Below are 14028 nucleotides of genomic sequence, written 5' to 3' on the forward strand. Positions count from 1 at the left end.
GCTGCGCAGGCGCAGTCAGCCCGCCCCGCCTCTTGGGGCTGCGGTATGTCTGCATCGGCTCCTGCTGCCTGCGGCTGGACGGGTGGTCGGTGAGCTATGCGGCGTGGCAGCGGTGTGTTTGAACGGCCTCAGTCAGAAGGGATCCACAAGGACCGTGGAGTCCAATCCCTGGCTTAACACAGCATGGCACCAAATCTAAACCCCGTGTTCGAGAGCGTTGTCCAAACACTGCTTGTACTCTGACACTCGGGGCCGCAGCCCTGGGCAGCCCGTTCCGTGCCCACCGCCCTCTGGTGCAGATCCTGTCCCTGACTCCCAGCCGCCCCTCTCCTGACGCAGCTCCATGCCGTTCCCTCGGGCCCTGTCGCTGTCACACAGAGCAGAGCTCAGCGCTGCCCCTCCGCTCCCTGTGAGGAGCTGCAGCCGCCATCGGGCCCCCCCTCAGCTGCTCTGCTCTGGGCTGAACAAACCCAGGAGCCTCAGGTGCTCCTCAGACATCTTCTGCTCCAGACCCTTCACCATCTGTGTGGCGTTCCTTTTGGACACTCTACTAGGTTTATGTCTTTCTTGCAGCGTGGCACCTAAAACAGCCGTCAGTGCTGGAGGTGAGGCCTCAGGGTGCAGAGCGGGACAAGATTTGCCCTTTCCTCGCCTGGTGGCAGTGCTGTGCTGGTACACTGCAGGGTGCGGTTGGCTCTTTGGGGCTGACAGAGCACGCTGCTGACTCGTATTCTGCTCGTCACCAACCAGAACCTCCCCCCTCATCCCCTTCTGTGGGACTGCTCTCCAAACTCTCATCCCCCAACTTGTCCATAGATCCAAGGTTGTCCCATCCAAGGTGTAGAACTTTGCACTTGCTCTTGTTAAAGGTCCTGTGGTTGGTGACAAGCTGAATACGAGTCAGCATTCTATTCCTCTGTCAAGACCTCTTTGCAAGGCCTCTCTGCCGCAGTTTGGTGTCATCTTCAAACTTCCTTAGTATACCTTCAAGTCCTTTATCCAACTCACTGAAGAGAACTGCCCCTAAAAAGAAGCCTTGAGGAAGCCCACCAGTGACTGCCTGTCAGCCCAATGTATCCTGATTATTACAATCCTTTGAGCCAACCTATTAGCCAGTTGTTCACCCATCACGTTACACTTTAGTCTAGGTGTGTCCTCCCCATTTTGTCCAATAGGGTGCTGTGAGAAACAGTATTTTGCTGAAATTGAAAACAGATTATACCAAGTGGCTTCCATTGGTCAACTGTATGGGTAATGTTGCAAAAGGAAATTAATTTTCTTCAGTTCAACTCTCATGCTGCTCAGCCCAACGGAGGAGCTGCTCTGCCCCTCCTGAACCAGCCCTGTGCCCCTCTGCACATCCCAGCAGGGAAAATCGTGGCAGATATATAAGACTGCCAATCATTAAAAAGGGACCCTTGTCCCTTTTTAATGAGTCCTTTTTTAATGAGTGTGTTGTAAAAGCCTGCACTACACCATAACTCAGTGTTTAATTGTCCTTTTTAACATAAAAAATACATTTAAAGGCAGTGGGTAGCTACAATGATATTTTGAAACCAAAATGGTAGCACCGCTTCCTTCTCTGTATTGTTCTTTCTGTTCTATGGTTTTGATTTCATTGTTTTTTGTTACTTGTTACCTGTTTCTCTTATCTGAGGTTGAGTTTATTGCCAAAATCTGTCTTTTTTAAATTCTTAAATTTTTATTAGGGACATTTTTTTTCTGAGGCTTTTTTTTGTATTAATGTTATGTAAGATTGGATTTAATATCTTGCTGCATTTTCTTACAGAGCAATTCTTTCCCAGTTCAGTATTCTCTGGTGGCTGAGCTCACTAGTATTACTTGCTCTGCTTGTTCTCAATGGGATTTGTTCCTGGAGTAATTTCTCCTCTGCAGATTATGGATAGGCAACATCAACCCTGTTTTCATTTTCAGGAAGGTGAGAAGGGAGAAGGGAAAGAAATGATCAAATTCTTAGATTTGTTTGTTTTGGGTTTTTTTTTTTGGTGGGGGGAAGGGGAGATGCGGAAATATCACCAACAATTTCTGGCCCGCCCCTTAAAAATGTGTATTTAAAGGCACTTAATGGCATTAGACCAGCAATTTCATGTCCCAGCAGAAGTTGGTAACCATGGCTGAGGAGAATAAAGCTTTTGTAGATGAAATAAATAAAGCACTGGCAAAGTCTGAAGGGTTTACCCTGAAGGACATGCTGTTCTCCTACCGGGGGACTCCTTATCCAGTCACAGTGTGCAGCGCAGAGACATTCCAAGCCCTGGAGAACCTGGAAGCCAGAAGAGATGATATGGTGCTGGTGTCTTACCCCAGATGCGGTGAATACATTATAAATTACTTGCTGTTGTCTATGGTACAGTAACTAATTAGCTGACACAGTAAAAAGGAAAATAACAAATTAATTATGGTTTTACGTTGTGTGAGGATTATGGGCATTTCTGTTACAAGCAGAGGCAGCAGGTTTTTTCCCTGCTTTATTTAATTATGTGATCTGTTCCACTGGTTTTTAGCATGATGTATGCTTCTGAAAGGATGAAATGTTTTAGCAATCAAACTATTTTGTGAGAGTAAAGACTATAGTTTTTATTTATCAGTGGAGCAAGATACCTCTGCCAGTGTGATAAATTGCATTCTGAAAAGAATATTAGTAATATAATGTAGTGTAATGTGCAGAAGCAATGAAGTTTTACGCATTAGACTCACAAGGAGTAGGATGTGGCAGTGTGCAACATCTGTACTTGTAAGATAATAATAATTTTCTTGGCATTGTATTTACTATCATTATTGTATTTTGCTTTGTAATTGCATTATGATATATATATATTATATGTTATAATATATTATTCTATATGTTATTATATATATATTATAATATTATATTATAGCATACTGGAATTAAAAATCTTGTAGTCAGAGGTCAGCAGAAAGGAAGGAAGGTGCAATAGAAGTGGTGAGGGTAAAAAAAAAACTACTCTACAACCAACCAACCTACCAGCTAGCTGATTTTGATCAGTGTTGTGCCTTGTATGACACATTTACTTACTAAGAAGGGCCAGGTTTTGATAACGAAGGAAGCTCTTTCTAAGCCTATGTTTCTACTTTGAGACGCAAGTAACAGAAGCTAGGGGCTGCTGGGAGAGCGTGGGTCCAGAGGAGGAATTCAATGCACTAACACAGCTGATGTGCTCACATTGAGCTCTAATAGGAAAGTCCTTAGCCAAAATCTCACGCAGCAAAGTGAAGAGCATGGTCAGTTCCTATGGTTTTGTTTTGCTCAGTTCTGATCTGAAAATAAACTGTCGTGCATTTAGGCACTGAAGAAGTAAGCCTGTGGTGTTTGTAGTAAATATATGCTAGCTGTGATACAGAACATTGAGCCAAGAGAAGGAGAGGGCACACAAAAGTACAAAAGGAGGAAGGTGACACAACAAGTGAAATACACATCTTTGTTTTTGACTTTGATTCTGTTGGCTTTGTGTTCAGGGTTTGGCTGGAACTTATAAAGATAGGCAGAGCTTGGCTTTGATTTCTCATAGAGTTTGGCAGATGTGGAGTTGTAGTACTGCCTGCATCTGAGGTCTGATGGCTGGCTTCCTCTGCCAGCTTCACAGATATTTTCCATGCCAGGCTCAAACTCTATGGTCATACGTAATTTTTAGATGATTATGAATATGTTTGATGGCCCTTCAAAACTTTAATGTTGTCCTCATTCCTTTTACTTACTGAGGATTATGAAGGATAAGTTACAATAAAGTCCTGCTATATGTAGCATTTCCCCAAGATCTCGTGTGTGCAGTGGGGAGGAAAACTCAGACTGATGCAGAGAGACACATTTGTGAAGTGGTACTGAGGATGGTTGAGAAGCCAAGAGGGGATTTAGAGGCCAGGCATTTTAGGTTTATCAGTTGTAGATTTTTGTTAAAATAAAATCAGCTTTTAAATCTCATGCATAATTAAATGTCTTTTATTTATACACCAAATACCTTACGATTTCTATATATGTAGATGTATTACAAAGCACTGTATGATGTGTACAAATTGCATACACATTATTGTATAAGTATGACACAATCCTGAGCCATTTCATGTAACACAGGGTGGAAGACCTGCTTTCTGGGAATAACTTTCTGAAGTTGAGGTTAAAGCTGAAAGCGTGAGGTTAAAGCTGTTTGCATTCTGTGTGTGTGCTAGTGTCTCTGTCAGCTGCATTCATGGGGGACTGGTGACACACAGGAGACTGAGGCAGCTCTCTGCAGCCACAGCTCCATGGCCTCAGTGGGAAGCCCTGCAAGTGCATCTCCACAAGGTCTTTGGAGGATGCTGTGGTCTGTGGTGAACGCACCGTTCCCTCAGTCTGTCCCATCAGCTGTCATTGGGGCATCCATAGAGTTCTGGAAAACCTGAGGGCAACACAAAGCAGCTGCAGGAGGGCATGGAGCATGGAGGAAAGTGTACTGCTCCAGCAGGTCTGGCACCCAGCCCATCATGCATGGTAGGTCTTCACTGCAAGGTGGGTTCCAATGGGAAAGATGCAGGCGTCTGTTGGGCTGCAGCTCCTCTAACCCTTCTTCTGACAGTCTTTTTGTGGAGAAAGCAACAGGCACAGCATGGGACAAGTGCTGCTGGTAATGCTGAATAGATGGCTCTGTTTCATCCTCGACTCAGTGCAGGGAGAGGGGCAGAAAATTCTGACAGATGAATGAAACTCCTTGTTTGTTCCTTCCTACTCCTACCTGGACACTTTCCAAGTGTTTCTCTGTGAATGACAGGAAAGCTGCCTTTATTGTCTGTCACTGATTGTTTTATGATATATTAAAAATACACAACATATTGTTGTGTCAATTCTGCTCCTGATGCTTTCCACATATCATTTGTAAGTGAGCCAAGAAGGTCACAGTTAAGAAGCTGTTGAGGATCTTGTTAACAGAAAACATTAATTTGTTTATAGTCATTTGAGAGCTTTAATTTTATTTGAATCTGTAATTTGATGACTATTATGTCATCATTTGATGTCTATTTGTATGTATACATACAAATTACAAATGTAATTTGATGTCTATTATGCTGAATTAAGCCATGTAATGAGAAGGCTCTGAGATCTTACATAAACCTCTCATATGTTTTGTTTTGTTCTCTGGGTTTCTTGATCCAGGTGTGAATTGGCTTATCCAGATTTTAAATGATTTGATATTTACAACTATTCAGAGTAAACCTGTAAGCACAGAGCTACCATTTATTGAATGTGGAGATCCAGATAAATATCAGGTTAGTGAAAAGAACCTACTTCAAGTCTGTAGTTTTCTCTCCTGCACCCCCGCAAGCAAGTTATTAAAATGAAGTCATGTAGCAAGTAAAGATATTTCTCCTGAGAGGGTAAAAAAGGATAATCTTGGATGAGTAATGCCTTTTGATTAGGAGCTGCTTCACGCAGGCGACTCGTGCTGGCAGATTGTTGCTGCACCCATGTAATAAACCTGTTCTCACTTATTGTTCTGTTTATTTCTAAAGAGGATGAAGCAGATTCCATCTCCAAGGATTTTGGCAACACATCTGAATTATGATTTCCTCCCAAAGTCTATTTTCAAGAACAAAGCCAAGGTGGACTTTTTTCTTTTCTTTTTTTTTTTTTTTTTTAAATCCTTCCTCTTCCTAAGAACAAGCCTAATTTCATTGGCAGCACTAACATGCATGAATATCATTTGGGGCTACATCCTTTTCTCGCACCCTAGCAAATGTGATTGAGGGAAAAGAACTTGGAACTGGAACAAGTTGCCCAGGGAGGTTGTGGATGCCCCATCCCTGGAGGCATCCAAGGCCAGGCTGGATGTGGCTCTGAGCAGCCTGGTCTGGTGGTTGGTGGCCCTGCATATAGCAGGGGGGTTGAAACTCGATGACCATTGTGGTCCTTTTCAACCCAGGCCGTTCTGTGATTATATGACCTCTGGACTGTCTTAGCACAAAAGCATTAGTGGTACATAAACAAAGAGCAGATCTAGAAGCTGTCATGGTGCTCAAAAAATGGTTGAAGTGTCATGCTTTTCTCTTCTATACTACTCTTGTCTACATATAGCCATGGTAAGAATTAATGTGACAGCAGTACCTCTTGATACCCTGACTGTCTCCATGTAGAATTACATTCAAAAAATTTCAATATTTCTGGTTCCAAGTCACTGAACAACGAAAGGTACATAGCAGTTAAGTACATAGCAGTTAGAAAATGTACCACAAATGAAGGGAGGAACTAGTTAAGGAATGCGGGTTTTAGCCATGTTCTATGAGTACTTTTTTCCTGTTTTATGTATAGCTTGTTCACAGAAGTGTTTACTGTCTCCAAGGATTGCAGTTTCTTAGGATTTCAAATACATTATTGCCATGCTTTGAAAAACGGGAGATGATTGTAGCAGCTGTGGTTTCCTGAAGAAGAATGAAATGGAGCTTTTCCTACCAGTGAATGGTTCTTTCACCTTTCCCAGGTTTTGGGTAGTTAAGAGGTAGTTTTCCGTAACAGTACTACAGTTTTTCCAACTGCTCCTTCCTACAGTTGCTTCAGGGCGATAGGCAAATCTTAGGAGTGGTTACAAGGCCTTTATTATGACATGTTATAAACTTGTTCTCTATGCCTTACCTAACAATGAAAATATTTTGTGGTCCCTGCTAAGTTATTGATTGCAGAATGTTTGGTTTTACTGTCATTTTGGTTGCCAGGGGAAATAAATGATCTAAAGTTGTTGATCTCTTTCTCCCGCTCCAGATACTCGTGTTGTTTCGAAACCCTAAAGATACAGCTGTTTCATTTTTTCATTTCCACAAGAATGTGCCAAGTGTCCCCAGTTACAGCTCCTGGGATGAGTTCTTCTCAGAGTTCATGAATGGGAAAGGTATGGTAATAGTTACTGAATGTAGCTGAAGAAACAACAGAAGAAAATATTTGAAAACATCTAAATGGGACTAGTGGGAAAACAGCTGTGTCATAATTAATTCACTGGTGGCCATACCTCATGATAAAGGAGATAGCTAAATGCAAAAATGGGGAGAAAGCCCAAAAGATACTTTGCTTCTGGATATTTTGCTCTTGCAAGCAAGGGGAGTTGCCTGGCAGCTTGATAATGGCACTGGGATAAAATCCTGTCAGTTAGTAATGGAGGCAGTGCTACAGATCTGAAATGATGGTAATGGAATGACTGTTTGTTGTGTTCCCATATATGAGGCCAAAAACCCTGTAAGGAACTTAGATTTTAGATTTAGAATGATGTTTAGCTTTGGCTTTTAAGAGATATCTTTAATGACAATACAGAAATGGAGGGGAAGCACATGGGAAGTACATGTTCCTGTGTGGAAGCCACCTACCTACAAAAGTCCAATGGAAGTCTCTGTTGTTCTGATATGCAGTATGGTACCACCTAAAGGACAGACTGTTCTGTTTTTCTTCATGGACGTAACTGGTGAGCCACAGAGAGCAATCCTTCAGTCAGAGGGAAATAAGTACACAGCAGTAAAAAAGGGATCACACTGATGCTTTTTTCTCTTCACAGTTGGCTGGGGATCTTATTTTGACCATGCAGTCACCTGGAACAAACACACTGACGATGAGAACACTATGATTGTAATGTATGAAGACCTGAAAGAGGTAAAGCAGTCACTATGTACTTATGGTCAAGACACATCTGAGCCCATTTCCTGAAAACTGCTGAAATTAGAAGCAAATAGCACAGGTTTCTGAAAGGAAAATCAAGTATCCATTCAGGAACAAATTGAATCTGGCTATATAAAAACTGAGCTCCAGTGTAACATACAAAATGTACTGTGAAGGAAGATGGTGTTAGTAGGTGATGGCCATATGTGTCCCGAGTGGGTAGGTCCTTTTTTAGAGGAAGCACATAATATGATCCCCTCTCGCTGCATTGTTTTCAGAATCTGGCTTCTGGTGTAAAGCAAATAGCAGAATTCTTTGGATTCTTCCCAACAACAGAGCAGATCCAGTCCATCGCAGACAGGGCTACTTTCCAGGCAGTGAAGAACAAGGCTCAGGAGACTTATGGTGCTGTTGGCACAGTTCTTTTCCGCAAAGGTAAATTTGTTTACAGCAAACAAGCAGCATATTTTGCAAGATTTGTGAAAGGTAGCTGCATCTTGGACAAATGGATTTGGATGAGTAAGTGATTAATTTTTATGCATAATGTTCGGAACTTAGGAAACACTGCTGGTGCTTCAGAATGCTATCAACTGATTTCATCATAAGTACCAGTATCATTCAGAAAAGCCCTGCATAAAGTGGTGAGCAGAAGTGCCTTCCAGGTAGCACACCCTTCGGTCACGGTTTGCAGCAAGCACCAATTAAAGCAAAGAGTTTTGTTTTGGCTTCTGTGACTACTGAGGTTAGCCTGGCACTTGATCTGCAAAGTATCTCCAAAGATTTTTCTTCTTGGATTTCCTAAATAACCTTTGTGGTTGCCTAGGAACCTCACTCAATTTGTTGAATCCAGATGCTCTACAGGTTGAGCCATGCCTTTTAGCTGTGGCTAATACTAGAGCTGTAGACCCAGAATACCTCAGCAGTGAACTCCCCCAGAATCTAGATCACAAGTAGACTGCAGCTTAGGGTAGTGTCTGGTTGTGCACACTAGTCTCTCGCAGTTAAAAGCCACATGTTTGAATTTTTTGAGTTCTTTTCATAGCTGCTGATCATCTTTTACAGGCATCTGCAACAGCGTAAGGCAAAAGGCAGACCAGTAGCTTCCCATGTCCCAGTTCTGTTCACATTCTCTTAAGGACACTGAAAGTAAAGAAGCAGAGTGTATTCCTTAATCAGATTCTTTTTTAAAGTGGATTATCCTGAAATATAACAAGAGGCATGATTTTATTTGTTTTAAACCATACTCCCTTGTCCTTACATTCAGGGCTATTGTTTTACTTTTCTTTATATTCCAGGTGTTGTTGGGGACTGGAAAAATCTTTTCACTGAAGCTCAGAATCAGGAAATGGATGCCAAATTCAAAGCATGCTTAGAAGGAACCAAGCTGGGAGCAAAGCTAAAATATGATGTGTACTGCAAGGCCTGAGCTTCTGTTAAGGAGAAGTCTAACATCTAGGCTGCATTTTGTTCACTTTCATGTAATCAAAGAGAAATTAGAACAGTATCTGATCTGAAATTTTAAAAAATCTGTGTAATTTGCAAACGTGTTTGTGCTGTCTTGCACAAGCAATCCTCATTCTTACAGTTTATAGTGTCATCGACTTGACTCTTGTTTTTTAAAACTGATTTTTAGCCATGATTTTGTGTGAAATCTATGTGCAGTAGTTGAACCTGCTGAAATCACTGGAAAAGTGTTCGGTAAGTTGGAAGTGACCTTCCATGAGATTTTTTAAGCCAATCATTAGGTGTCTTCTTGATTTTCAGATTTGGAAACGTGTAGTATTTCGGTTTAAAGTGAAATTTCAGAATGTTTTTTTTTTGTTATTGTTGTTGTTATCATTTTCTCTGTAAGTTAGAAAGTTTCCACCTCTTTTGGCATGAATATTTTTCATTGCTTTGGAATAAAAAACGATGAATGTTAGTGGAAGTTCTAACTCTGAGCAATTGAAGGAATTGTCCGGGGCAGAAGTTGCTCATGGAAGTTGGAGTGAGGATTGAAGAACAAAGTAAACCAAACACTAAACCAAACCAAATCAGAATGAATTGTTTTAATACCAAACAAGTGAAGTTGATGAAGCTTTTCGAACTAATCCCAAGATCTGTATAAGTGGAAAATACAGCTGTGTTCCTTATGTATTTGCTTCAGCTGTAATAGGCCTTACTGGAACAGTAGGTTAATGTCATTGCTAAGAAATATATAAAAGGAAATTCAAAAGATTCTGATTGAAGATGATGTTGAAAAAGGAATACCAATCTCTAGTAAAGCAGGTTGCATGAATTGCTTGACCAATAACAGCCAGTCTACCTGCTTGAACTGCCATCTTTTTCCATTTAAGATTTTTCTGAAGTATTCCAGGACAGTTAAAGAGAAAATTCTGTATCAAGATGCTAAATAGACTACTTTTATGTTTTTACACCTTTAGATCAGCAAGATTATTTAAGATAAGGTTGCTTAGCCATATAAAGTAATATTTTATAGATGACATTCTTACATTAATAATCTGCAGCCACTTCTCAGCACATTCAGTCAGTGATTACCAGCCAAGAATGAGCATTAAAGCATATTGAATATAAGACTGTTTAGTGTGAGGGGCAGCTGATTTGTTTGCAGCTGTGTGTTTTAGTTTCTGTTCTGTTAAAAATGAAAGCACATCTGAAATCTAAATGTCATGCCACTAGAGAAAGAGAGAATTTTTACCTTCCTCAAACACATTCAGAATGGAAAAGCACTGTGAAATGTTTTCAGATGGTGGCATTGAAGGTCAAACCCAATAGCCCATATTGTTCACAGCTTTGACAGCAGCTAAACAAACAAACAAAAAAAAACCAACAAAACACATCCCAACAGAAAAATTAAACTCCTCATTGTGGAAAATCACCACTCATATATTCTATTCTTTCAGCCATATGCATAGACAACAGTTTTGGTTCTACATTTTCCATTTATATTTTGTATTATATATATGTGTTCCCCTTTATACTTGTTCTTATGGAACTTGTAGTAAAACTTTAAGTGGTATTTTAACACATTAAAGAATATGTCTTTCATTTGCCTTTCAAAGAAGAAAATTTTCACTCCCTGACTACAGGCTTTGACTTTATTATTTTATTTTATTTTATTTTATTTTATTTTATTTTATTTTATTTTATTTTTGTGACTTGTTTTGCACTTACATTTTCTAACAGTTGTAAGTATTTATAGTATCTATAATATAGTAACTGGTAACTGCTGCTCTATTAGTACTTCTGTCATCTCCATTTCCCTTATGAGCTGCTCAATAACAAACATAAAGCAGGAAAGGATATTAAAATTATCTTGAGAAAGAGAAGTTCAAGGTCTTCTTGGAAAAGAGAAGCATAAATGTATCTTCCTAATGCTCCCTTGTGTGTGTTCAGGGTGTCAGTAACCCAGTGGAAAAGAATTCTGTTCCTGAATTGTAATAAAGGTACAATGGGATCAAAGCAGACGGAACTGAGCTCAATTTTCTCATTTAAACATGCACACATTTTATATTGCAGCATTATGCAGTACATTAATTGGAAAGATAATTAACGTTGAATTACAATAGAAGCGCTCTAAAAGTACAAGGCGCATATGACATCCACAGGAACATCAAATAATTCTTTTCTGAGGGTATGCTGGTTATTAGAATGGATGCCAAATGGATTTATAATGAAGGGGGATGTGAAACAAATCATACCAATCTCATAATAGCAAATGCCTGGACTTGTATCTAATGTTGTCTCTTTAGGAAAAGCCCTAACACCGATCTCTATTTTGGCTGAAAGATCACCTTTGGTGGGGAACAACACCTTCTGTTCTACTCTTAACATTCTGCAAAGCTTGGCAACATCCACAAAAGGTGCTGAAACGAGACTGGTCAGTGGTTGTTCTGAATGTTAATATTGTCAGGATTGATGCAAAGGAGAGAAATAGAAAACAACATAATGAACGACAGCATACTCTATCAGTGCTGTGTCTGAGCACCTTGCAGAAGTGCTCTGGTAAAATGTTGTTTACATTCAGATACTTATGGAAATGGATACAATTATGATGAATTGTAGTCACACTTTGTATTTGTAGATTGGATAATATGAAGCAATTGCCAATGTAATAGTGTATAGATGGTTAGTATTGACACAGTCTAGATTATGCCTAATTACTTACATCAGCCAGAGCCAGCTAGAATTGAGGCTCTAGATATGGTACTGGGACTGGATTACCAGCTGGTTAGAGACCAAGACTTGGTTTGGGAGCTCTGGGTAAGATTGATGGCAGAAGGTATCACTGCTGACAGTTTCACATGAGGAGAGGGTGCTGTCACACAGCCACCTAAGAAAGCATCAAGGTGCACCCCTATCACTCTTCTCTCCTTGTGGCTCTTCTCCTTGCCACAATCAGTGAAAACCAGATCTTTGTTCAAACTGAAAGGCAGAGTGAGCAACAAAGTGACCATCTGGACTCTCTGCCCTCCCTCCTTTCTTTACAAAGCTGTAAAGATGTTAGAATAAAAATATGGTATGGAGATCAGGAAGGGCCTACCATACTGTGTGTTTGATCTGCTCGTGCCAGGTGTTTGGCACTGTCTGGCTTTGCAGTCAAATTAGGGTCAGCTGGTGCTGGCAGTGGGCTGAGTATCAGCTTGTCCCTTCTCCCAGCTGCCTGAAAATGTAACAGTAGAAATGTGTAAGTGTTGTGCTTAGTCTTACAAATACTCAGTTTACATCTGAATGGAAAGTTTTCCCTAAGATCATTTGGCTTCTGCAAATCTTTTAGAAGCTTAAGGAAGATAGAAAAATATTCTTCGACTTGGCTCAAAATGTGAAGCAGGCAGGAAATGAAAGAAGGCTCTGAAACTAGTGTCTAGGGAGGTTTGTGTACTTGTGAATAATGTAAGCTTATTGGCATATGCATGTTGAGTCTCCAGTGAGTTCCCTGCTGTTTTGCATTTACAAGCCAATGAAGCTGTTTTCATTACTACAACGCTCATTAGCATTCCCCCAGCAGGTAAATAAGTCATAGATTCATTACTGTGTATTTCCGCTGTATCCATAGGCAAAATATTTATATTCAGAGGAAAAAATAAAATACAAGATAATCCACATTAGCCATGTGCCCCAAAAAGTAAAAACAAAAGCAACAACAAAACCCTACTGAAAACAAGCAGCCCCCCAAAAGGAGCAGTTACGAAGAAAAAGGAAGGATGTATCTTTTCACAAAGCACAGAGAGTGACTGGAATAGCTGCTGCAGATTTCCAGACTTTTTTCTTTTGTTCTTTATACAAGTACTTATCCTGTGTACGCTTTTTCTTTTCTTTTTTTTTCCCCCCAACACACTTCACTATCTTCTTCCTGTTGGCATAGAATTATTTTTGTTTTTTGATTGTTAGTTGTTTAGAGAACTGTTTTTTACCTTTTGTTTTGTTTTATTCTGGCAAGCTACAGGGTTTGTCTTCACTTGCTACTTGCAGGCTTCTGAGCAGCTGTCTTTCTAGTGGCTTTGGCACCAGATGCATTGTCACTGTTTACCCCACAGATTTACCCCAGTGTTGCTGAGCTGAGGTATTGCTTGGTGGAGCCTGCCTCTGCCAAGATTCCATTTAGCAGCCATCCAGACCTCTACATGAAACAGGTTCAAGAGGATGGGAAGTTGTCTGGAGTAGGCAATAGGGAAGTGACAGAGACTGGGCTGCCCTGTGCTCAGCTGCCCTGAGCTGAAGTTGAGGCCTAGATGCCCAGCAGCGCGACCTCAGACTTGAGCCCTGTGGCCGTCACCACCCCCATGCGAAGGTTGTGGAAGGAAAAAAGTTCACTTCTCCTCAGGAAAGTGGAAAAGCAGGGTGAAGGAGCAGAGGACTGCAACTGCAGCCCAGGTGTGCACGCAGGGCAGCTGGAGCTGAGGGCTGGTGGCGTGCACCTGTTGGCTGGGGGAGGGGAGGATCGTGCTCTCCTGGGCTGTCTGGTGGATGCTGCGTGGGCTGCTCTTAAAGGTAAGATAAACTGTTCTTCTCTAATATTTGAAAAATATTGTTCAGCCCTCAGACCGCACTGGGGCAAATATGTGGGGGAATCAGTTCCTTGTGACTTAGTTCTGTCAGGCAGGCTCTGGTGTCTGCGGTCATGGTGTGGTGGTGGAACTGGGCCTCCTACCTGCCATGCACACGTGATGGGTGCGTTCCTGCACAGCCAGAGGCATGCAGAGCAAAAAGCATTTTGAGTGCCATCTTTAACACGTGTGCGTTACAGAACCTCTGCGGGGAAACAAATGTGTTTGAGTGCTGTGGCTTGTTCAGTCCTCCACACAGCAGAGAATAACGCTCGGGGTGGAGGTGTAAACAAGGCAATAAACAATCTTCTGCAGTTATCAACTGTGAATTTC

At 41.2% G+C, this 14028-nt stretch overlaps 1 protein-coding gene across 2 annotated transcripts; it reads left to right on the forward strand.

Annotated features, from left to right (window-relative positions):
• Positions 1-40: 40 nt before the first annotated feature.
• Positions 41-10682, forward strand: SULT6B1 (sulfotransferase family 6B member 1). Of its 2 annotated transcripts, XM_042876716.1 has the most exons (8): positions 41-85; positions 1790-1939; positions 5168-5280; positions 5524-5613; positions 6767-6893; positions 7548-7642; positions 7927-8083; positions 8944-10682. In XM_042876716.1, the coding sequence occupies exons 2-8, from the start codon at positions 1861-1863 to the stop codon at positions 9072-9074; spliced, it is 792 nt and encodes a 263-aa protein (XP_042732650.1). In that variant the 5' UTR covers positions 41-85; positions 1790-1860; the 3' UTR covers positions 9075-10682. The 2 variants fall into 2 exon arrangements, with proteins under 2 accessions (XP_042732650.1, XP_042732642.1); XM_042876708.1 differs by lacking the exons at positions 41-85; positions 1790-1939 and adding an exon at positions 1967-2333.
• Positions 10683-14028: the final 3346 nt, after the last annotated feature.

The sequence above is a fragment of the Lagopus leucura genome, unplaced genomic scaffold (genome assembly GCF_019238085.1).
Source record: "Lagopus leucura isolate 7727_CA_CO unplaced genomic scaffold, USGS_WTPT01 Super-Scaffold_73, whole genome shotgun sequence".
Lineage (NCBI taxonomy): Eukaryota > Metazoa > Chordata > Aves > Galliformes > Phasianidae > Lagopus > Lagopus leucura.